The 25576-nt window shown below is 40.2% G+C and overlaps 1 protein-coding gene and 2 long non-coding RNA genes across 12 annotated transcripts in view; all 3 read right to left on the bottom strand.

Annotated features, from left to right (window-relative positions):
- Positions 1-3793, bottom strand: part of LOC106347718 — a 28161-nt gene extending 24368 nt beyond the window's left edge. Inside the window, exons 1-6 of one of the 4 annotated variants that reach the window (XR_007323385.1) lie at positions 3509-3793; positions 3339-3406; positions 2607-2758; positions 2437-2504; positions 2240-2334; positions 1985-2068 (exon numbers count right to left, since the gene is read on the bottom strand). This is a non-coding gene — a long non-coding RNA (uncharacterized LOC106347718). The remainder of the gene's footprint in view (positions 1-1984; positions 2069-2239; positions 2335-2436; positions 2505-2606; positions 2759-3338; positions 3407-3508) is intronic. The other 3 variants (XR_007323384.1, XR_007323383.1, XR_007323382.1) reach the window with 3 other exon arrangements.
- A 10058-nt stretch (positions 3794-13851) lies between these two features.
- On the bottom strand, positions 13852-21263 carry LOC111202715. Of its 7 annotated transcripts, none has more exons than XM_048756609.1 (3): positions 17192-21263; positions 16590-17119; positions 13852-14631 (listed from the first exon to the last, which is right to left on the bottom strand). In XM_048756609.1, exon 1 carries the CDS (start codon positions 20019-20021, stop codon positions 18993-18995), a length of 1029 nt encoding a protein of 342 aa, XP_048612566.1. In that variant the 5' UTR covers positions 20022-21263; the 3' UTR covers positions 13852-14631; positions 16590-17119; positions 17192-18992. The 7 variants fall into 7 exon arrangements, with proteins under 7 accessions (XP_048612566.1, XP_048612565.1, XP_048612570.1 ...); XM_048756608.1 differs by having other exon boundaries at positions 16590-17113; XM_048756613.1 differs by having other exon boundaries at positions 16998-17113.
- A 176-nt stretch (positions 21264-21439) lies between these two features.
- Positions 21440-24204, bottom strand: LOC106351769. Its single transcript, XR_001271398.3, has 5 exons — positions 24013-24204; positions 23614-23672; positions 23304-23514; positions 23054-23138; positions 21440-22560 (listed from the first exon to the last, which is right to left on the bottom strand). It is a non-coding gene; the product is annotated as an uncharacterized LOC106351769 (long non-coding RNA).
- Between the last annotated feature and the right edge of the window lie 1372 nt (positions 24205-25576).

Genomic DNA, 25576 nt, shown 5'->3' with positions numbered 1-25576 from the left:
CGTCACCAGCGTTAACTAATTAAATCTTTTAAAACATATGCAGATCTTTGTTTATCTGATGAGAAAAAAAAAGAAGCAGCCCTTATAGAGATTGAAAAGATTCTAAAAAGTAATAGAACTTCTTTGGCGAACTAGACGTCTATGCCACAGCCAATTCCGGACATTATAAATGAAAATGTGCTGATTATGGATGAGCTCAGTTACGACCGCCAGGAGTTAAAAGCTGATCATGATCGTGACTTTCCAAAACTCACTGATGAGCAAAGGAAAATCTATGATTTGATTACGGATGATGTTTTCAGTAAGAAAAGAGGTGTGCTTTTCGTGTACGGGTTTAGTGGAACAGGAAAAACGTTCTTGTGGAGGCTGCTTTCTGCTGCTATCAGATACAGGGGCGAAATCTGTTTGAATGTGGCATCCAGTGGAATAGCTTCTCTATTGCTACCCGGAGGAAGAACAACACATTCTAGATTTGGAATTCCTATAAACCCATATGAGTTTTCTACTTGCAATCTGATACCAGGAACTGATCAGGCGAATTTGGTCAAAGCAGCCTCTCTTATCATTTGGGATGAAGCTCCAATGATGAGTAAGGACTGTTTTGAATCTTTGGATATAAGTATGGCAGGCATCGTTGGAAATAAAGATAACAGACCATTTGCTGGGAAAGTAGTTGTCTTAGGTGGGGATTTTAGACAAGTACTGCCAGTTATTCATGGAGCTGGAAGGCCTGAAATAGTTTTGGAGTCTCTTAATTCTTCTTATCTCTGAAAGCATGTTAAATTTCTGCAGCTAACTAAGAACATGAGACTAGTGACAAATGATCTCACACCTAAAGATGCAAAAGAATTGCGAGAGTTTTCACACTGGATTTTAGATGTTGGAGATGGAAAGATTGGTGATGGAAATGATGGCGAAGCTCTAATCACTATTCCAGATGAGTTTTTGATTTCTTGATGCTGGTGATCCAGTAGAAGCTATAAGCAATGCAGTGTATGGAGATGTTGTTTCTTTACAGCAGAATAGAGAGCCAAATTTTTTTCAAGAAAGAGCAATACTTTGTCCTACTAATGAGGATGTTAACATGATTAATTAGCACATGTTGGACAAGCTGCCAGGTTCGTACATTACACTACGTATTCGTTTATATTATTCACTGTGGATTTTGCTTGTGTTTGCTATAAGAATAAATTTTCTTTGTCAATGCAGGTGATGAAAAGTTCTATTTGAGCTCTGATTCTATAGACTCTTCAGACGGGTTTTCTAAGAAAGACCAGGCTCTTACTCCAGATTTTCTACACAAAATCAAGGCTTCAGGCTTACCTAATCATAGTCTACGATTGAAGATAGGGTGTCCTGTGATGTTGCTTAGGAACATTGACCCTATAGGAGGACTAATGAACGGAACTAGACTCCAGATTACAGAAATGTATGACTTCATGATAAAGGCAAAAGTCATCACAGGGGAAAAGGTTGGTCGAATTGTGCTTCTTCCTAGACTCTCTATAACACCTTCAGATAAAAAGCTGGAGGTTGGTTTGTTTCTACCGAGACATGTATTCTCACATGGGCAGCTATATGTGGCTATTTCTAGAGTGACTTCTAAAAAGGGATTGAAGATTTTGAGGGTCGACGATGAAGGCAAGCCTCAACGTCAAACAATGAATGTCGTCTTCAAAGAGATATTTTCGAATCTTTGATTATCATTTTGCAGTTGTTTTTCGATCATGTTGTACTACTTCCTATTGGATATTGCTTCCTATTCACTTTTAAACTAAACAATCGTTTCAAGAACATTTTTTTTATTGCAATAAGGATATCGTTGGAATTTGAACACTATTATCAAGCACTTCTAACAAATTGACATAAAAAAAGACCACACTTCAATCAACATTCATCAAACAATCTCCGGGTTTGTTTCCTAACTACCAGTTTCAGTTCCAAGCCTAATCACTACCAATTTAAGCTTTTAATATGCACTTACGTATTGATGGAGTGTTTTATATCTGTCCCATGTCATCCAGAAGTATCCAATACAGCTCTGTTTCTAAAAATGCCAACGCACGACCTGTACATGAATTGGAAGTATACTGTTAAATCATCGCAGTTCAATCCAAGTAAAATAATATAGGGTGATTATATGTGTTTTATTGCAATAAAAAGAATAGAAAATAAATTTATTACTTAAGCTGTATATAATAACTTGACATATGAAAGAAAAAATTCAGAAAAGTCTTACGCTTTGTTTCCAATTTTTTTTCGAATCGACTTTAAAACGATCCATTTTGACAGCTTCAGATATTCTTCAGACGCTTCGAAGTCATTCCAATCTCACTTGTAAAAAAAATAGAAAAAATTATATGTTGATTTTTCGTATTTAAAAATCTCAGATTAACTGTTAACTACGGATAATTTGATGAAGTGATATTATATTACCGTTTTGTTGTCTTTCAAATATCGACAATCATCTCAAAATCATGGTTCTTCTCAAAGATTTCTTCGATCTGAAATGCAAAATAGGTAAGAATTTTTTTTAGATCTTGAGACGTGTTCAAGATGTGTAAAGAATCTATGGAATCTAAAAGAAGAAGTTAGAGGCATATCACCTAAATATGTAGATCGGTAAATCTTGAGAGGTGTTCCGCCTGCTGAATCGTCAGTTTGACTTAGATCCAAATCAGAATAATCGGTTGATCTTTGATTTGCTACAGAACGTGTTCACTGTTGGGGTCAAAATCGGTCATGACGGAATCGATGTCTGAAAATCCGTAAAAATCGGCATGAACATTTTTATGAAAAATAAATCTTAGAAAAAGATTTATTTTTACGAAGAATCTTGCGGAGAAAACACATTCACGAAAAATTGGAGAACGACGCGAACAAGGTTGCCGCGTAGTAACCAGCGCAAAAGCTGGTCGCTACGTAGCGACCGAGCTCTCACCGAAGCTCGGTCGCTACGTAGCGACCGAGCACGTACACGGCTCGGCCGCTACGTAGCGACCGAGCTCTCCCCGAAGCTCGGTCGCTACGTAGCGACAGAGCATGTACACGGCTCGGTCGCTACGTAGCGACCGAGCTCTCACCGAAGCTCGGTCGCTTCGTAGCGACCGAGCTCTCCCCGAAGCTCGGTCACTACGTAGCGACCGAGCACGTACACGGCTCGGTCGCTACGTAGCGACCGTACACGGCTCGGTCGCTAAGCTCGGTCGTTACGTAGCGACCGAGAACGTACATGGCTCGATCGCTACGTAGAGACCGAGCTCTCACCGAAGCTCGGTCGCTACGTAGCGACAGAGCACGTACACTATGGATAATTTGATGAAGTGATATTATATTACCGTTTTGTTGTTTTTCAAATATCGACAATCATCTCAAAATCATGGTTCTTGTCAAAGATTTCTTCGATCTGAAATGCAAAATAGGTAAGAATTTTTTTTAGATGTTGAGACGTGTTCCAGATGTGTAAAGAATCTATAGAATCTAAAAGAAGAAGTTAGAGGCATATCACCTAAATATGTAGATCGGTAAATCTTGAGAGGTGTTCCGCCTGCTGAATCGTCGGTTTGACTTAGATCCAAATCAGAATAATCGGTTGATGTTTGATTTGCTACAGAACGTGTTCACCCCTTCAAGCAACCTTGATTCCATCATTACCACCATGGATTTGTGTTTTTTGGAGCTTTGAATCGCCATCTCAATCGTCATTTCAGAGGAGAACTAATCTGATTTTTTTACCAAAAAAGAAACGTCTGGACAAAACAATTATCTCTCCTTTACTGTTTTTTTAAACTTGGATGGTCAAAGACCACGAGTTTTGTCGGTACAAATATTTTCACTTGGCCCCGTTTTCATATTTGGTCTAAATCCACATTTTTTCACTTGGACTATTTGGGCCAAGTTCTTATAATATGTACACATAATTATTAATATTTCTTTTTCTCACTATAATTAAACTTTGGTAAACTATTGAAATATTTATAATGAAAGACTTCAAACTTTGTTAAAATAAAATAAAAAAAGTTTATTCACAAGTTAAATCAGTTAAATAAAACTCTTTGAAAAATTTAGTACATAAAAATGAAGATTGATTGAGTTCAATTTTAAATGTTCTTACAAATCAAGTTCAATTTTGGAAACATAAATACTCATTTATAAAAAAAAAATTAATATAATACAAATATACATGAAAACATTACATGTCACGAGATTTTCCAAATTTTATAAGAATATTAAGAGGAAAATAAACCCGCGCTTTCAAAATCTAGTTCTTCTATTATAACGTAGACATATACATTTATAAAACATATCTTACATAATCAACTTCTTCACATCAGACTCACTTATGTGACCTTTTTTCTAGGATTTCCTTGTGAGATTGGGTTTGTTCAGTTCCATTAGACTCAGTTTCTTCGCCTTTGACCGTTATATTCTTCTTCCATAAATTCTTCTTTCCATTTTCTCAACTCTTGTTCTACGCCTAACTCTTCTTCTTTAGCCTTCTCAATTTCTTCTGCAAGTGTTTTTTGCTTCTTCCTCTCCAAGTTTACCTTGTCTATTTCTCTAGATTCCTCGATCACAGAACAACTGTTGCAACCATTGTATTGGCTTCTTCTTCAGAATCATGAGCACGCTAGCTAACCAGACGGCGGCTAATGCCAACCTCTCTGAACCCTTAGCAGCCTTAGTTTATTCCTAAGTTGCAAATAAAATGGTCTCCATTGTACTTGCCCCAGCCTTTGCTTGCTCTGCTTCTTCTTGAGACTTTCGTAGCTCTTCAGTGAATGATTTTGCTTCACTGTGACAGTGAATATTTTTTCTTCATCAGCCTTTGAGTTGCTTTCTGCGGCTGCTTCGGTAGCTCTGCTATTTATTTTCTGGCTTCTTTTTTCTTGGACTCAGAAATAGCTATTCTCATGTTATACGACCATCACTTGCCAGCAAAACAAACCTGGATAAACAGAAGGCATTGTTTACTAAAAGCATGAGAAATGAAACTAAAAATCATCTTTCTTGGTTTTTAAAAAAATATGTATGTTAACAAAACCATAAACTCCGAATTATCACAATATGCTTGATTCTATGGAGGGACATCAAGAGAATCTTGGAATGATATCTTTTTTGAATTCTCTGTAATCCGCAACCATAAGTGATACCACTCAAATTACCTAAGGAGTGAATTACTCTCTCAAATAAGAGGTTCAGTTGCAGTACTTAGGGATCGAATCCACAAGGAGCTAGGGAACCTATTAAATCTAGTCAGGTTATTAATTCTAGGTGTTTGTTGTTTTATGGGTTTAAAAGTAAATAACAATCCTAATTGAGCAAGGCTATTTCTCGACTAACACGATGATTGGGAGTGTAACTTTATTGGAAGATATTAGACGCAGGATTTCTATTCAGGTGTTGGAGATTATAATCCTATAGATGCCTAACAGTTGCATGCATGATATATTAGAGCTCAACTCCTTAATCACAGTGATCAGCGATGGCAATGTTTTACTAGTTAACTAACTAGATCTTGGATCTCAACTATCGTCTCTTGATCACAAGAAAGTGTCGATCGATGATCCTATAGGGATATCGATCGATCGCAATACCGATCGATTGTAGATCGGTAAATCTATGGAATCTAAAAGAAGAAGTTAGAGGCATATCACCTAAATATGTAGATCGGTAAATCTGGAGAGGTGTTCCGCCTGCTGAATCGTCAGTTTGACTTAGATCCCAATCAGAATAATCGGTTGATCTTTGATTTGCTACAGAACGTGTTCACTGTTGGGGTCAAAATCGGTCACGACGGAATCAATGTCTGAAAGTCCGTAAAAATCGGCATGAACATTTTTATGAAAAATAAATCTTAGAAAAAGATTTATTTTTACGAAGAATCTTGCGGAGAAAACACATTCACGAAAAATCGGAGAAAGACGCGAACAAGGTTGCCGCGTAGTAACCAGCGCAAAAGCTGGTCGCTACGTAGAGACCGAGCTCTCACCGAAGCTCGGTCGCTACGTAGAGACCAAGCTCTCACCAAAGCTCGGTCGCTACGTAGCGACCAAGCTCTCCTCGAAGCTCAGTCGCTACGTAGCGACCGAGCACGTACACGGCTCGGTTGCTACGTAGCGACCGAGCATGTACACGGCTCGGTCGCTACGTAGCGACCGAGCTCTCACCAAAGCTTGGTCGCTATGTAGCGACGGAGCACGTACACGGCTCGGTCGCTACGTAGCGACCGAGCTCTCACCGAAGCTCGGTCGCTACGTAGCGACCGAGCACGTACACGGCTCTGTCGCTACGTAGCGACCGAGCTCTCCCCAAAGCTCGGTCGCTACGTAGCGACCGAGCTCTCACCAAAGCTTGATCAATACGTGGCGACCGAGCACGCACACGACTCGGTCGCTACGTAGCGACCATGCTTTCTTAAAAATCGATACGACACGAATCCATGCATTCTCGTCTACTCTTTAATGCTATCTCCCGAAGACCATAGCCAACCCATTTCATGTTTCTCGTCATTTGAAGTCATCAATCGAACTTTACGATAAAAACCGCGGAAAGTTCGTTTTTATCGAAAGAAGCCGTAATAAACGTTTCGAGTCAAACAACGGCCCAAAGAGACCTAAGACGTGACTCGAACCCCACTTATGATTTCTTAACAAAAAGCCCATAAACCGTAGGATGATTTATGCTTGGTTCGCAAGGAGAGATAAGTGGCAAGTTTCCGCGGATAAATACGAAGTATTCCAAGATAATTAGAAAGATAGGGAAAAGCGGAATATCTCCATTTTTACGCTATGACGGCTAAAGGGCAGAAGAGGAAAAGCGCAAACCGACCTAGGAGCCAGTATATAAGGAGTCCTAGGCGAGAAGCATAAGGAAGAGACTTTTTCAGAGAAAACTTAGCACTTAGAGCAATTAGACAACTTTCCGTTTTTGTTATTTCGAGCTGCACTCAACTAGGTTTTGCAGTCTTAGGTTGTTAGAACTAGGAATCTCGCCGACAGCTCTCATAGCCGAGGCTTCTACCTTGTTGTAACGCTCATACGCGAATTCGGAATAAAACTCCTTTTGCTCTCTTTTACGATTTCTTATTTCTTTTCGTCTTTACTTGCATGTTCTGATTGCTTGGCGTGTGGTTTAACAGATACCCGGGACCTCTGGGAAATTAGGATTTTCCTAACTTTCCTAATTTAAACGGAAATCGACAGTGCGAATTTCGGTTCCCACAGTTTGGCGCTAGAAGGAGGGGGGGTACGGATTACTCTAACTCATAGCCACAAAACGCTTGATCTAAACAATGTCTGGAAATACGAAAGAGAAAATCGCAGTTCGCAGCAACGCTGGTAAGAAAACTCCAGCCACCACTGCGCCTATGGCCAACGCCTATGCAAACGCCACAGTTCTTGAGAAAATCGAAAACCTTGCTGCGACTTTTCGCCATAGGAAGTGCAATGAAACGATCTCGTGATTTCTCTTTTTAAACATAAAGGGAAACGATAAATCTTATCAAACCCCGTAAGTTTGGCTCATTACCGAACAAAAGAAATCTCAATGCGTAAGGGTTTTACCAAAACACGTTTTCCGAAAACATTTCGGAAGGGTAAAACTTGTTCTCCCAAAAACCGCAACAAATCGATTACACAGCTCGGTCGCTATGTAGAGACCGAGCAAGCACACGGCTCGTTTGCTACGAAGCGACCACGCACACAGCTCGGTCGCTACGCAGCGACCGAGCACGCACACAGCTCGGTCGTTACGTAGCGACCGAGCACGCACACGGCTCGGTCGCTACGTAGAGACCGAGCTCAAGCCAACTCTCCACTCGCTACGTAGCGACCTGTCATGCCTAAAAAGGGTCCTCCTTTGCGTTCTCTTTTGAATCCTCATCGCAACGCTTTTCATTTCGTCTCAATCGGAGTTTCCGTTGAGATTTTACGACGAAAACAAGTAGGACTCTTCTTGGCTTGCTTCCACTCGCTACGTAGCGACCTGTCAGACCTCCAGCTCGCTACATAGCGACCTATCAGGCCTCAAAAAGTTCATCCTTTGTGTTCTCTTTTGAATCCCGATCGAAACGCTTTTCGTTTCGTCTCAATCGGTGTTTCCGTTGAGATTTTAAGACGAAAACAAGTTAGACTCGTCTAAACTCCTTGGCTTGCTCGCCCTTACCTCCATCTTTGCGTTCTCCTTCGAATCTCGATCGAAACATCTCTTGTGTCGTCTCAATTGGAGTTACCATTGAAACTTTACGATAAAAAAAAAAAAAAAACCGCAAAGACTTGTTTTCTCGCATGGATTCAAATTAATCGTATAAAACGGCGACGGTCAACTTAACACCTTAGCCGCCTCAAGTATACGATTACTTTGAACCTTTTTATAAAAATTGATGTCGAATCTAAGGAGAAGATAGCAGTCAAGTTTTAAAGGATAAACACCAATATCGAAAATGGCGAACATACACGAGAAGAGGAAGGGGAAATAAGAAAGCAAAACTAAGAAGAGACAAAACTGCATCTTCGAGAGAACTAAGGTATTTCCGACTTGAAATCAGACTTGGAATTTTCGTAGGAAATTACAAAGAAATAAAAACGCCTTTGAGACTGCCATAGAACTTTAGGGAACGTAAAACCTAGGTGGATAGTCTAGCGAACTAAGTCTTAGGCGATTTTTCCTGTCTCGATATCGTTCCATAACTGTTCAGCCAGGTCTGGCAAACTGATCTAAACTCTCCGAAAATTGAGAAACGATCGCCACGCATATCAAGCTCGCTTCCTAAAGAGAGAAAAAACTAGAGACATGAACGTCGTCTTAAAACCGATTTTTTTCCAGCGATTTTCTCAAAACCGACATATCCCAAGCCGTCAACCTGGAAACAACCAAATCACAGTCCCAGCATCGTCTTTAAATCTACCCGGATTATCGATCATTCTAAACCTCGGAAGAAGAAACGTACACAACCCTTCAAAGTATCGGTTCAAACGTTTTCTTTCGTAAAAAAAGGGGGGGAGTAGGTATATATACTATACTCGTATACTCCCAAACTTCAAAAACTTTTGCCTTGTCATCAAGAAAACGCTTTCGTCAAAGCAAGCTCTCGCAACAATAAGCACAAAAACATTTAGGCAACACGATGCCTCCATAAAATCGTTCCAAAAAGGCAAACGACAATCTAAAATTCGTCTAAACGCTAGCAACATATCCAGAAGATCATGAACATAATCTCGAAAACTATACAAAATTTCTTGTCGCAATCATGCGTATAGAAAACCTGTACCAATATCAAATTGAAACTCGACGATTAGCAAAAGTCTTGAAGCCGTTTCCGGCTTTATAAAGCCAGTTTCGTATAAAAATTTCTACGAGAAATCTTCAAGCATCAAAGCATTTCAGTCAATTTCCGTTGAAACAAGTGAGTCACAAAAAACCATCGAAAACATTTGCGACGAAGAAAACTGGAGTATAAATGTAGCATCGAGCACATTAAAGGGAACATTTTCTTCCCGATCGTTGGCTAGATCTACCTCTGGGTTACCAGTTCGTTCCAGAAACGAATGTGTCATGAAAATCCTCTCAAAAAGCCTATGAAAAACGTTTTGCGACTAGATCGTAGTGAAATAAACTTCGGTAACACTCTATGAGTAACTCCAAGCAACTTTCACCTAAAATCGAAATCACAGCAGAAACGTTTCTCGTAAAATCCGCGGAAACGAAGCTACTTTGACATGTGTATACATATCACCGATTTACAATCTTCGTAAAACCGGACCCCATTACTTACACGAAAATCCTTCGTACAATTAGACCAAGTCTTACGAAGAAACTTTTGAAAGTAAACATAACTGGTTTTACGAAGAAGTATATTTTGTATAGCAAACACAAAGCTGTAAAATCTGACAGACCAATCTAAAGAGAGAGATCTTTGCATTACGATTTAACATATCTCGTATTTTAGCCATGCGGCTCACCAGCTTCTGCGTTTCGTTCCCCTTGGTCACATCCGAGCAGGCAATCATCTCGCAACTGACTCCGCACTGGTTCTGTATCAAACCTCTTAGGCTACGTCTTCCTCAGACAAAAACGAATCAATTCTCATAAGACTATAGGTAACATTATACGAAACATTCATCGTATAACCGAAACCTAAAGCATAGAATTGTTTTCTACGACTATCGGCCATATTAGCACGGATAACTCTGGCAAACTTGGCCTATCAAACTCGATAAACGCCATTCATCACTGGCCCAATTACGTCTTTCCTTCGAAGCCGAACTAGGTTACAGCATCCCCTTTAAGGACGATTCTAACCGACTTGACCTTATTGACAACACGAAAGTGTCATGGTCAAATCCTTTGGAAACAACGTCCTTGGCTATAAAGCTGGGCACAGCCTTCATACAAAGCCAAAACAATTGAGCGACCACCGCTCCAATAACTTGACGGCTAAACGGTAATCCGGAATTTGTCTTGAAACACCAAGTAACGATTACACAAACAATTATCGTACCACCCAAAAACGGGAATCATATGGTAAATTCGTCATAACAAAACTAAGTCCTAACAACCAAACAGTTAACGGAAAGGTTCCACTTGTCAAAAATCGACCAAGTTCCATATACTACGATTCACTTTAAGCCCGCTGTGTTTTACTCGTAAAATGCGGCATGTAAGGAAAACTCGTAACAGAGCTCCTATAGCTATACGGAACATCCTCAAATAGACACGAAAGAAATCTCAGAAGGCCAACACCACATAAAGCAAGGTATAGGAGGATGCCTCTTTCCGAGGACAAATTTACGCGACCCCTTGGTCCTAACTCCTCGATCACAAATCAAATCCAAACAGAAACAACAATTCTGGCTGCGAACATCCGTAGTCGAACCAGAATGTTTCCCAAACGCAGGGCTAAGACTAATCCCTTGCAACATCACGAAACATCTTCAAGCCCGCGAACATTTCAAGCATAAACGCAGCATACGAAAGAATAACAAATCTTCAGCATCGCGAGACGTCGCAGACGCCTGAAGATTCGTTCTTCGACGAAATTTTCTTCCTCGATAAAAACACTTTCTTGGAAGACCAGACAGTCATACGCACTAACATCTTCTCAAAACATATCCTTCGCGAAGACTCGAAACGGTAATTTTAACCATTAAGTTTGTTGCTGATCACAACGAACTCTTAACGTCCTAAACAGACTTAGCCATCTCGTAGAGATGACTCTCGTACATCCGACACAAGGATAATAGCGCTATAAAAGAAACCCAAAATTTTTGGTCAGCACTTCCAGGAGGCTTAAAAATTGTCCTTAGAGAGATGCTCGGTTCCAACCATACAAGTCGTATAAGCCGAGAACCTATCGCGGACTTTAAATCTGTATGGAATCAGGATGAAACTGAAACGGGATACGTAAGTCGAATTAGTCATCGCACCCTCTAAAACCAGGAGTAAACCTAGGTCTTGCCCTAAACCCAGGGCACTGGTCTATAACATCTCTAGGCATAGTATCAAAAACCTTGATACGGGTTCCCAAAATTTGTCTCTTTGCCAATATTCGAGCGTCTTCTGAAATCCCGCAAGTTTACACACTGCAGAAAACTCTCGAAACAGATCACGGATATAGCAGTTCACACAGAGTTAGATTACGAGATGACAAGTTGTAGTCTTCCTTCTACACCCATATAAAATGCCATCGGCAGCAACACGCCTGATAACCTCTACATAAAAACCAGACCGTAAAGGTCTCGCTGGAAAACTAGTCATACGAACCTTAACTCCAAGACGAACTACGAAAGGCTTGATCCCTTCAACAAGGGTACGTAGGCAGCCGTCATAAAGCGCAGCCCCAATCTTATCGCGTTCTACTTTTAGAAGAGCGAGAAGACCACTTACCACAGACCTTTTCGACCATTAATTCCGCCTAACTCACCTAACTTGCCAAGCCACTCGCTAAAACCTCACGCTAGAAGCTCATGGTTCTAACGAGCTGGGGGGCTAACTGTTGGGGTCAAAATCGGTCACGACGGAATCAATGTCTGAAAGTCCGTAAAAATCGGCATGAACGTTTTTACGAAAAATAAATCTTAGAAAAAGATTTATTTTTACGAAGAATCTTGCGGAGAAAACACATTCACGAAAAATAGGAGAAAGACGCTAACAAGGTTGCCGCGTAGCAACCAGCGCAAAAGCTGGTCGCTACGTAGCGACCGAGCTCTCACCAAAGCTGGTCGCTACGTAGCGACCGAGCTCTCACCAAAGCTCGGTCACTACGTTGCGACCGAGCTCTCACTGAAGCTCGGTCGCTATGTAGCGACCGAGCACGTACACGGCTCGGTCGCTTTGTAGTGAAAGAGCTCTCACCGAAGCTCGGTCGCTACGTAGCGACCGAGCACGTACACGGCTCGGTCGCTATGTAGCGACAGCGACCGAGCCATGAACGTGCTCGGTCGCTACATAGCGACCGTGCTTTCTTAAAAATCGATACGACACGAATCCATGCATTCTCGTCTACTCTTTAATGCTATCTCCCGAAGACCGTAGCCAACCAATTTCATGTTTCTCGTCATTTGAAGTCATCAATCGAACTTTGCGATAAAAACCGCGGAAAGTTTGTTTTTATCGAAAGAAGCCGTAATAAACGTTTCGAGTCAAACAACGGCCCAAAGAGACCTAAGACGTGACTCGAAACCCACTTACGATTTCTTAACCAAAAGCCCATAAACCGTAGGACGGTTTATGCTTGGTTCGCAAGGAAAGATAAATGTCAAGTTTCCGCGGATAAATACGAAGTATTCCAAGATAATTAGAAAGATCGGGAAAAACGGAATATCTCCATTTTTACGCTATGACGGCTTAAGGGCAGAAGAAGAAAAGCGCAAACCGACCTAGGAGCCAGTATATAAGGAGTCCTAGGCGAGAAGCATAAGGAAGAGACTTTTTCAGAGAAAACTTTGCACTTAGAGCAATTAGGCAACTTTCCGTTTTTGTTATTTCGAGCTGCGACTCAACTAGGTTTTGCAGTCTTAGGTTGTTAGAACTAGGAATCTCGCCGACAGCTCTCATAGCCAAGGCTTCTACCTTGTTGTAACGCTGATACGCGAATTCGGAATAAAACTCCTTTTGCTCTCTTTTACGATTTCTTATTTCTTTTCGTCTTTACTTGCGTGTTCTGATTGCTTGGCGTGTGGTTTAACAGATATCCGGGACCTCTGGGAAATTAGAGTTTTCCTAACTTTCCTAATTTAAACGAAAATCGACAGTGCGAATTTTGGTTTCCACATTCACCTCTTCAAGCAACCTTGATTCAATCATACCACCATGGATTTGTGTTTTTTGGAGCTTTGAATCGCAATCTCAATCGTCATTTCAGAGGAGAACTAATCTGATTTTTTAATCAAAAAAAAAACGTCTGGACAAAACAATTATCACTCCGTTACTGTTTTTTTTAACGTGGATGGTCAAAGACCACGAGTTTTGTCGGTAAAAATATTTTCACTTGGCCCAGTTTTCATATTTGGTCTAAATCCACATTTTTTTAACTTGAACTATTTGGGCCAAGTTCTTATAATATGTACACATAATTATTAATATTTCTTTTTCTCACTATAATTAAACTTTGGTAAACTATTGAAATATTTATAATGAAAGACTTCAAACTTTGTTAAAATAAAATAAAAATAATTTATTCACAAGTTAAATCTGCTAAAAAAAAACTCTTTGAAAAATTTAGTACATAAAAATGAAGATTGATTGAGTTCAATTTTAAATGTTTTTACAAATCAAGTTCAATTTTAGAAACATAAATACTCATTTATAAAAAAAAAATAATATAATAAAAATATACATGAAAACATTACATGTCACGAAATTTTCCAAATTTTATAAAAATTTTAAGAGGAAAATAAATCCGCGCTTTGAAAGCGCGGGTCAAAATCTAGTTCTTCTATTATAACGTAGACATACACATTTATAAAACAGATCTTACATAATCAACTTCTTCACATCAGACTCACTTATGTGACCTTTTTCTAGGATTTACTTGTGAGATTGGGTTTATTCAGTTCCATTAGACTCAGTTTCTTCGCCTTTGACCGTTATATTCTTCTTCCATAAATTCTTCTTTCCATTTTCTCAACTCTTGTTCTACGCCTAACTCTTCTTCTACGCCTAACTCTTCTTCTTTAGCCTTCTCAATTTCTTCTGCAAGTGTTTTTTGCTTCTTCCTCTCCAAGTTTACCTTGTCTATTTCTGTAGCTTCCTCGATCTCAGAACAACTGTTGCAACCATTGTATTGGATTCTTCTTCAGAATCATGAGCACGCTAGCTAAGCAGACGGCGGCTAATGCCAACCTCTCTGAACCCTTAGCAGCCTTAGTTTATTCCTAAGTTGCAAATAAAATGGTCTCCATCGTACTTGCCCCAGCCTTTGCTTGCTCTGCTTCTTCTTGAGACTTTCGTAGCTCTTCAGTGAATGATTTTGCTTCACTGTGACAGTGAATAATTTTTCTTCATCAGCCTTTGAGTTTCTTTCTGCGGCTGCTTCGGTAGCTTCGCTATTTATCTTCTGGCTTCTTTTTTCTTGGACTCAGAAATAGCTATTCTCATGTTATACGACCATCACTTGCCAGCAAAACAAACCTGGATAAACAGAAGGCATTGTTTACTAAAAGCATGAGAAATGAAACTAAAAATCATCTTTCTTGGTTTTTAAAAAAAATATATATGTTAACAAAACCATAAACTCCGAATTATCACAATATGCTTGATTCTATGGAGGGACATCAAGAGAATCTTGGAATGATATCTTTTTTGAATTCTCTGTAATCCGCAACCATAAGTGATACCACTCAAATTACCTAAGGAGTGAATTACTCTCTCAAATAAGAGGTTCAGTTGCAGTACTAAGGGATCGAATCCACGAGGAGCTAGGGAACGTATTAAATCTAGTCAGGTTATTAATTCTAGGTGTTTGTTGTTTTATGGGTTTAAAAGTAAATAGCAATCCTAATTGAGCAAGGCTATTGCTCGACTAACATGATGATTGGGGCAGTAACTTTATTGAAAGATATTAGACGCAGGGTTTCTATTCAGGTGTTGGAGATTATAATCCTATAGATGCCTAACAGTTGCATGCATGATATATTAGAGCTCAACTCCTTAATCACAGTGATCAGCGATGTCAATGTTTCACTGGTTAACTAACTAGATCTTGGATCTCAACTATCGTCTTTTGATCACAAGAAAGTGTCGATCGATGATCCTATAGGGATATCGATCGATACACCTTTCGCAATATCGATCGATTGTCAGATGACGATATCGATCGATAGCTTCTAGTTAAGCCCTAGGCGCAGGTTGATAATGCTCACAAGTCTCCTAGATCAGCGGTTAGCTCTTTCTAGCAGTCCTAGCATGACATATTAGATTCAGGACAGGATGATCAAGGATGCTTGACAAATGCAAATTCCTAGGTTCAATATTCTAGTTAGCAAGGCTAGAACAAGCATTAAGAACAATCAATCAATGAATATCACAACTAAGCAATTCTATAGTTGGGACTTATCTCTCTAACCTATTTGAACCCTGAATCTAACAAGTAAACTACTCAGACATAGCTAAGCAATTCATGACACAAAATATAGATAAAAATTGCATAGAATAGAATAGATGAATCAATGGAGTTCCAATCACAAATCTCTCTATGATCTTCTCTCCTAAAACTCTCTCTCTCTCTCTCTTGCTGAAAGTAAGAATACAATGATGGTAAAAACTCCCTTTGCCTCCTAACACGTAGGCAAGTATATAACTATTAGGTTAAAAACTCTTCAGGGGTAATCTTGTAATTTGGTGAAGCCTTGGGTTTAAAGTCGACTGGAACCAAGTCGCGCGTTCCGCGTCTCGACATCGATCGATGGTACATGATGTATATCGATCGATCATAATATTCAATCGTCGAGGCTTCTCTTCTGTATCGATCGACGGCACTGGGTGCGCATCGATCGATTGCTTCTTCTGTATATCGACCTCTAATGGTCATGATGAAATCTCTTTTGATCTCCTAAATGCTCCATAATCATCACTTTACTCCAAGATACTCCTGAACCTGAAAACATACCTAATAGGATAGAATATATAATATATATACTGTAAAACACTTATATACCATGGATGAAAATGGATCAAATACATGGTATATCAACTCCCCCAGACTTACCCTTTTGCGTGCTGCAAAACAAACATGCAGTCTATCTGAAAGAGGTTTGAAAACAGCAGGGACTCACAGATTAAAAACATAGAAATCATCACCTCTACAATTTCGCAAACCACATCTAAAAAGTCCTAATCACAAAAGCACATTATGCAATATCCTAACTTAGCAACCAAATTCAACTAGTCTACAACTCAGAAAATCCTGTCTGACAATCCCCTCTACTAACCTCATTTCTTAGCATAAATATAAAAGTGCAGGCTAACTAAATCCTAAGTCCTATTTAAATAATAAATTTCAGAATTTTTTTTTTTTTATATAACACTAACTATTCTAGGGTCGAAATAGAGAGAGAAAAAGTGATAAATGAAACTACACAAGGCTTTACCTTCTAGACTTGTCTGAAGAATTCGATCCCATGTATACCAAGCCCCAAGACAAGCAATTATGTCAGGTTTAGTGTTGGAGGTCAGCTTTGGTTCCTTCAAACAATCAAGGCAAGTGTGTATAGTTGACAGGTTGATCCACTTTAGCATCTTTAGTACTATCTGTAATCAGTAAATCTAAAATAGTGCTAAAGAGTGGTTAGACATTCAAGTATAAATCAATAATAAGATCATAGTCCATTTCTCATAGCTAAGTATAACTTTATTAAAATTCTTTTAATAAGAATCATATTAAATAATGTCAGTAAACCTCCCCCCAGACTTAAATTACACTGTCCCAGTGTAACACAGTCAGAGTTATGGTGGAAATAAATCATAAGTACTCAATGTAACAAGTTAGGAAGATAAACCTGACCGGAGTGGGAATCGATCGATGTGCATTGGTATGCATCGATTGTCGCAGGAGTCAGCATGTCGATCGATGTCGACATCTCGTATGCGGTCGATATGGTGGTCATCATCCTACCTGGATCTTAGCAAATAAATCTAAAAGAATGAAAAGTGAGTGTAAATACTAGTAACTAAGAAAACCAATTAAAATTACCTAATAGTGGGTTGTCTCCCACTCAGCGCTTTGTTATAATCATTTAGCTTGACTGTGGAGGTGTTGGGCTAGTTGGTGGAAAGACAGCTACTTGTTGGGAAACAAGCATCCACCTCATCTCTGCACATTTTGGACCAAGCTGCAATGAAACTTCTTTTGGCCTCATCGTTTCTGGTCCATCTCTCATCCATCTTTTGTATTGCATTTGAGATGTTCTGTAGCCTCTCCTGAAGAGTTTCAATGTTGAACTGATGCCATCCTATCTTGTCGTAGGCGTATGCTGATAGCTCGTTCAGTTCCTCGTGCATTGACTCCATCTTGTTGTGTATCAGCTGCTCGTCGTCTGATGTAGACTTGGTATCGGTCGATGCGACTATATGTCTATCGATCGTTGCTGGTGCAGTACTGTCGATCGATTTGGAGCGTGCTCTGTCGATCGATGCTGATATCTGGTGTTGAGATGCGAGTTGCCTTTGAATGGCTTTGACTTCCTTCTGTAGCCACTATGCTTGGCTATCTAGTCAACCGAGTCGAACGTCGAATGGAAAGTAGATGTCATCACACCGCTTCTCAAGTCGTTCCTCCATGGTGTCTATAGCAGTGTAAAGCTTTGATGTGATCTGATCAACTTCTGATGCTGTGTAGGGAAGGTGTTCTGTAGGTTTCTTGCCGTCGACCGATGTCCACTGGAACCTATCGATCGATGTTTGACCTTCTTCCTGAAAATCATGTTGATCATTAAGCTTGCCAATATCCTTCTGGACTTTCATCATATGTGTAGACAAGGTGTCCAAGTATCGCATGATAGGTGAGGTGAAACGGTCGTGCATATCCTCATAAGATTGTAACTTATCTTCCATTGCTGCGAACTTGCTGTCGATCGATGTGATGGTGCAAATATCGATCGATGTGGCTGGTTGTTGATCCTTCTTGCGAATGGTGTCCAAATCTTGCTGTAGCAGATCAATTCTCATGCTTAACCAGTCCACGTTGTTGTTGAGAGGGTTGTAGACGTCATTAATGCGATCTCCCATTCATCCTTATTCTCTGCCAAACTTTGCGGTTCTGCAGGGATTTGGGATGTCTGTGGCTTGACATCGAAGATGTTGCTTTGTAGGCGTCGATCGATGGTGATGTCGTAGCTTCCTTCTCAAGGCTGTGCTGCATACTCTCAATCTTTGTCCTCATATCTGCCATACTTCTGAAAAGCTCATTGTAACCTCTGTCCAAAGGCTGATAGGTGTCATCTACCAATGTCTTGAGTTCATCTCCTAGACTTTCTTGAGCTCCCAAAATACCAGTCACCATCTCATTAATCTCATCTTTGGTGTAGATCTCTGGTGCCAGTCTTGTAGGTGTGAAAGAAGTGGCTTGTTCTGGAAGACATATGTGAGTCTCTTCGTATAGTGATGCGCTCTCCAGAATTTTTCTGATGTTTTCCTTGGTAACAGGGATCATCTCACCAGCTACGCTCCTTGCATATCCAAACTCATCTCTGTAGACTCCATATTCGTCCTTATGTTCCCATCTGAACTTTCTGGCTCCATAGATGTCATAAGCGCGATGTCCAAACTCGTAACGTCTGTCGATCGATGGTGAGGGTCTCTTGTCGACCACATTGGTGTTACCCTGTCGAACGATGTTGGAGCAACCTTGTCGATCGATGCGTGGCCAACTGGTCGGTATGATTAGTGTGAACCAATTGCTGTTGTGTTAGCCCTGGATGTTCGTCTGGAACTGTGGGAATGTTGTCTAGAATGCTGTGTTGCTACATAAACAAGTTATCTGGTCCATTGGCCACCTAAAGAATGTCTGATATGTCCTCCCTGGATACTTTTAGAATTCTTCCATCCATAGCTCTAGCATGGCCATCTGGGTCCCTGAAAATACCAAATTCATCAGGAGTTAGAAAACCGTAATCCATACTCATATTCTTCTTAGTAAATAAAGAAAGTTGAGGTTTAGAATGAGTATCGATCGATGTTGATACTGGAGTATCGATCAAAGGTAGACGTTTGTCTGTGGAATTAGGGTTTTTGGATTGAATGCTCCTCCTAGATGTTCCTTCTGATTGGTTTGTGAGAGCATTTATCTTTTCTGCTTCGGTGTCGTGAGAAGTAATCTGGGGTGCAAAACTCCTTATATAAGTATTGGTAAACCTACTTGGAATTGGAATATTCCCTTTTTCCTTTTCAAAGGCGGTGGCTTTAATATCGTTCGATGGACCAGGTATGGTATCGATCGATGCATAAGAACGTTTTGCTGGATGAGGGTGGGTATCGACCGATGCTGAGTGAAATCTGTCGATCGATGGTGGAGACGTGTTGTTGAAGGAATGGCCTGAATATCTGTCATCCTGCATAGCAATCTCTATAGCTCTTTCCTTCCGGTAATCCTCATCATACTCCTCTGTAGGATCCTCATTGGATGAAGGATTTACAGTATCCACTCCAAAACTTTCATGGAATCCACTGTCTGCCCAACTGCCTATTGAATAGTCATCTCGTCCTCTGTTGTTGGGTTGTTTAAAGGCAAAGTCTGGATAACACTGATCTGGTAACGCGAGGTGGTCTACCGGTTGCTTCCCATCGAGCGACGTGGGATAGCGTTCATCGGTCGTCGGTGACTCATTGGAATCGATTGATGAAACAATGTGAGTGTCGATCGATTCCGAGTACTCCGTTTCGTACTCTGCTCTACAATGGCATGCTGCAATGTAGCCAAGATCATTTCCAAGCTCCACGAGGTTGACCTGTTGTCTCACAACTCGAACAGGGTCATAGTAGACGTCTGGATCTGTCAGTGTCAGACACAATCTGTTGGTGTTCATGTCACATACAGCTCCTACTGTAGCCAGGAAAGCTCTTCCAAGCAGAAGTCAAGAGTTCCAGTTTAGCTTTATGTCCAGGACATGAAAATCTACTGGGATAAGGGCATTACCAATCTGTACTTCAAGGTCTCTTATGATGCCTCCTGAGCTTCTTTCTGAAAGATCCACAAAGGTGAAAGAATCTGATGAAGGCTCTATTTTCAGATCCAGCTGGTCTGCCATAACCTTAGGTAGTATGCTGACTGATGCTCCTGTGTCACAAAGTGGATGGGGAAATTCAATACCCTTCCCAACACATGGTATTGCGAACTTTCCAGGATCACTCTTCTTCTTCAATGTGATCCTTAGTTTCATCTTTTCCCTGACATGATGAAACATTCTCCTAATGTCCTCCTCAGTTTCCTTAGTCTCTCTGAAGAACATCCACAACCTGTGTGTGAAATAAACTTCATCAAAAGGTTCTCTCCACTGGGATTCTGAGAACTCTCTTAGTGAAACCATCCATCTCCTTCTCATTAGCTTCCCTCTTAAGGTTCTTAGGAATCTTCTCCTTCCTCTTCCTTAACCTTCTTCCTTCAGTTGCCTCATCAACTTGCATAGGCTTTGGTGTAGTGTCTGAAGGGTTGGTTGTAAGTTCTGGTGGGTTGGCTGATGGTTTAGGTGGTGGTCTGAATGCGTTGATTCGGTCATTATCAATAGATGGTAACCGCACTCAGAAGGTGAGAGGTGCCCGTCGATCGATGGGAGGTGAGGGGGTCAATCGATGTCGGTCTCTTTTTGTCGGTCGACTGCTGGCTCATGCGGTCGATCGATTTTGACGTAGAAAGGGGAGGGTGGGTGAGGATGTTTTTCTGCGAATTCCTCATGAGTCATGATTCGAACTGCACTACACTCCGCAGTCGATTCAGCAGATGATGTCGATCGATGTCTACTCCGCAGTCGATGGTGTTTTGCTTTCTCAACTCCTGCCTCTCTAGCCAAGGCTTTTTGCCTCTTTACAGTGTCTCCAGTCTGAACTACTTGCATTTCAAGATTCCTAACCTGAGTCCCTAAGGTCTCAATGCTTGTGTTCAGACTGTTGTAGGCGGAATCTATCTTCCCATTGAAATCCACAGTGAGTTGTTGATGTCCTTCCAGAACTCTGTCAAGCATTGCTTCAATCTTGCTTTCCTGAGTCTGTGGTGGTGGATTCTGGTAGAATGAGTTTCCATAGCCTCTGCTGTTGTTGCTGAAAGGTTTCTGAAACTGTGAACTCTGGTTACTCCTCTGACCATTGCCACAGAATTTTATGTTTCCACCCTGGTTTCCAGACCTCTGAAATCCAGTACCTCTAATGTAGTTCACATGCTCTTCTCCTTCAATGTATACAGCCTCTTCTCCTTCAGCTGAGCAGACCTTCTTCCTAAGAAGCTCATGAACCACATCTAACTTTGCTCTAACTTCGTCCATCTGCTCCTTCCCTAGGGATGCAACAGACTTCTTTCTTTCAAAGTCAGTGTTCTTGATGTTGCTGTTGTTTGCTAGATTTTCTATCAGTCTCACAGCTTCCACCGGATTCCTGGTGTTGCCGTTTACCCCGCTAGCTGTATCAAGAGCCATCTGATACCTCAAGGCGATACCTCCGAAGAACGTGCTCAGCAGTTGCACTTCGTTGAATCCGTGGTGTGGACAGTCTCGCTGGAAGAACTTGAATCTGATCCACGCGTCTTTGAAAGACTCTCATGTCTCTTGCGCGAATGTAGCGATTTTGCTTCTCAAGTCTCCTGCGCGTGCCTCATCGAATAAGTTTCGCAAGAAAGCATTCTTGATTTCGGCCCAGGATGTTAGAGATCCTGTGGATAGCTGCTTAAGCCAGTGCATCGCTTCTCCAGTCAGAGAATACTTGAAGAGCTTGCACAATAGGTAGTCCTCAGGGACTCCATCCATACGAATAGCAGCGATAAGATCCTCGAACCTCTCAAGATGGTCCATAGGATGCTCGTGCGGTAACCCAGAGTACGGTATCTGTGACACGAGTGTGTAGTACTGAGGCTTCAGCTCGAAATTCTGCTTCTGAATCTCTGGAAGTCGAACAGATGATCTGTTGGCGTAGTACTTATCTGGACGATTGTAGTCGGCCAGTGCCCTTGGTCGAGCAGCCTCTTCTACAGGTTGAGCAGCTCTTGTAGCATGAGTATCAGGGATTACATTCCCCTGAGTGTCCAGTTTCTGACCTGTTGCATTACGTAGATGACCATCCTGGTCATACAGGTTTCCATTCTCGTCCTGTCAGAGAATAACAATCGCAACCATGCTTCGCGAATGAGGATCGATCGATGTACGAGATGTAGTGTCGATCGATGGCGAACGATGTAGATCGGTCAACGATGAAGGTCGGGTATCGGTCGACGGGTGGGTGCGAGAATCGGTCGACGTGAAAGATGCTGCGTCGATCGATGTGGAACGTTGGTCTTTGCGGATCGAGCGTTCCAAGTGAGCAGGATCTTCTGAGAATAGCAGTTGTTTGTTCTTGTTGCTTCTGGTACTGTTGGGCATGCACCTGAAAAGACAAGAAAATTTTTGTGTCAGAATGGGGGTAGAGAAAATAATAAGAATCAATAACACTAAATCTAATGGCGATCAAAGCTCTCTGGCAGCGGCGCCAAATTTGATACCACTCAAATTACCCTAAGGAGTGACTTACTCTCTCAAATAAGAGGTTCAGTTGGAATACTTAGGGATCGAATCCACAAGGAGCTAGGGAACCTATTAAATCTAGTCAGGTTATTAATTCTAGGTGTTTGTTGTTTTATGGGTTTAAAAATAAATATCAATCCTAATTGAGCAAGGGTATTGCTCGACTAACAAGATGATTGGGGGTGTAACTTTATTTGAAGATATTAGACGCAGGGTTTCTATTCAGGTGTTGGAGATTATAATCCTATAGATGCCTAACAGTTGCATGCATGATATATTAGAGCTCAACTCCTTAATCACAGTGATCAGCGATGGCAATGTCTCACTGGTTAACTAACTAGATCTTGGATCTTAACTGTCGTCTTTCTTTAACTTAGGCTAGCAGAGCAAGTGTAACCAAAATGACCTCTCCCGATCTCTCCCATCTGAAACTGCATACCTCTGTATTCAGAAAATATAGTGACAACACGTTAGTACGTAGTAACTAAAATAAAGAGAGCCCAGCAAATTATTATTTTACAGAACCAGACAACATAAAAATTAGACATTTTTTTGTTAGGTAGAACTTGTTGCAGTTTTGAAAAATAGTAATAAGAATTTTCTCACTCTTTATGATGAAGATGTACTAAGACACCGTCCCTCTGCAAACTGCTGTTGATGTCCATAATACTTGTATTGTATCTATCCTTCACCGTGAAGTTTGTTTATGTTGGCAAAATGACAGTTAGAATGGGAGGGGTGGAAAAGTGTTTGGTTATTCAAACTTTAAGGCAGCTGTATCTTCTTTTTAGGCTTGTTGAGCCTTTTCTTCTTCTTTCTACAAAAACATGTCACAGATTCACAGTTAGCCAAGTTCGGTATTACTAAAGCAAGAGGTCTAAACAACACAGAACTGCAGATAAGTTAATTGACCCACCAACTTCCACTTGTCTGCCTAGCACTCCTCATCCTTTACTCGTGTCTAGCTTCTTCAGCCTATGCCAGACAGTATGAAGAAATTTTTATTAGGAAAACATTGCCACGTACTAACGCTACAATCTTAAACTTTCACAGTTACGGCATGTAACTGTTCAACTGATATTCCTGTAGTTTCCCATCCTTGCTACTTGGTTAGACATGTGAATTAGATAGAACAATCAACAAACAAATAAATAATCAACAAACAAATAATTAATCTGGAAAACTTGGTTAAATGATTCAACACGACGCAAAAATTCAATAACATAATCAAGGATAAAAAAAGTTGGTAAGTTACAAATATAATCGGATTTTTTTAATAGATTGATAGGATGCTTTAGATTGTAGGGATGCTAACCTTATTATAGTGGAACCTCCACCGATTGATTTTTAGATTGGATCAGTAGGAAGAAGATAAATAAATTGCTCCAAACTCTATATTCGCTATTGTGCAGATTGATTGATGGATTAGTGAATCGATAGAAACCTTAGCATTTCCTACGGCGGAGAAGAGAGCGCGTGAAACGATAAAATAAGAAAAGTAGCGTTTCAAACACATCATATTACGCTTTATATCGATATGGGCTTAATAAAGCAAAATACACATACAAAATATGAAGCCAAGCCCAACGAAATCCGATGAAAAAAATAAATGAAACGATGCGTTTAATAAGGTGGACACGTGTCAGCGCGAAGGAGCTCGATTTTCCTAGATAGAATCTGATGTGGAGCCCTCATGAATGAGATAACTCTACTTTATATATAAAGATAGATCTGGCTATTTTTTGTATATCTCTCTTTCTATGAGAGCTCCCATGTCTGAAACCAACAACAACAGAGCTTGACTCATCGAGTTTCATGTTTCTTTAAAAAAAAATTATCTGGAAAATATAAATTGGGTTTTCTCAGAAATCAAAACAACTCAGAATGACTCAGAATGACTCAGAATCTCCTTTATCCTTCATCAATTCTATGACCACCACCATTAACTATCCAATCTAAAACAAACTTCGACCAAACAATCATAATCCTATCGGTCATCTTTTTCATCTCCAGTTTTGTTCCTCTTTACACCACCAGAAGAGACAAAGGAAATTACTTTGACAAAGTCACTGAAAGTAGAATCTATTATCGAACCAAAAGAGAAAGAAAAGAAATTAGGTCGAAAGTTAAGAAAAAAGAAAACATCAATTTTTTTTTCAAATACCATCTCACACGATGGAATTTCTGTTCACTCAATTTTAACTACAAATCATTTTCAAATACTTCCCAAATAATTTTGATGTCTTATAGATGAAATCCTTATTTCCAATAAGGATGGATTTGATTGTGCATAAATGATAGATACAATAAGCAAAGATTCATGATAACTTTTGTAAATATTAGATCCAATAAGGTGAGATTTGGACAAAAAAATAACTCTATCATACAGCTGCCAGTTCCTTGGTATATCGAGGATGAGGTCAGACATCTTCTAACACTGTGGACTGAGAAGCCGACCTACTAAACTTAACTCGTTTCTCTTCAAAATCAGGTAGATTTGGCAAGTTATACAGCCCCTCGTCTTCTTCCAGTGACATATCCATCAAAGCTTTGTCAAGACTTGAAGACATTGTGAACAAAATCGACTTTGTAAGAACGTTAATTTTACCCAGACAGGTAAAGTTTAAGGTGAAACGGTGCTTAAGGTAAGAAAACTAAGATAAAAAATCAGATTGAGGGAAAAAGAGGTGAAAAGGTCAATAAACTGATGTGATTCTTTAAGAATTCACTTGTTTAAGTCAAAAGCTCTAGTTAATTTTAATTGAATTACTAAAACTGCCTAGAGCATCTCAAAAAAAAATTCTATAATTTTAAATATAGAGTTTTTAACTCTTCAAAAAAAAATTCAAAATTTCAAATTTAGAGTTTTAAGAAGTGAA

The sequence above is a fragment of the Brassica napus genome, chromosome C5 (genome assembly GCF_020379485.1).
Source record: "Brassica napus cultivar Da-Ae chromosome C5, Da-Ae, whole genome shotgun sequence".
Taxonomy (NCBI): Eukaryota; Viridiplantae; Streptophyta; class Magnoliopsida; order Brassicales; family Brassicaceae; genus Brassica; species Brassica napus.
This window is presented reverse-complemented; position numbering and strand designations above follow the sequence as displayed.

What these genes read in the sequence shown, in the direction of transcription:
- LOC111202715 (XM_048756607.1), bottom strand. Translation starts at nt 20,021, where the DNA reads ATGAACACCAACAGATTGTGTCTGACACTGACAGATCCAGACGTCTAC.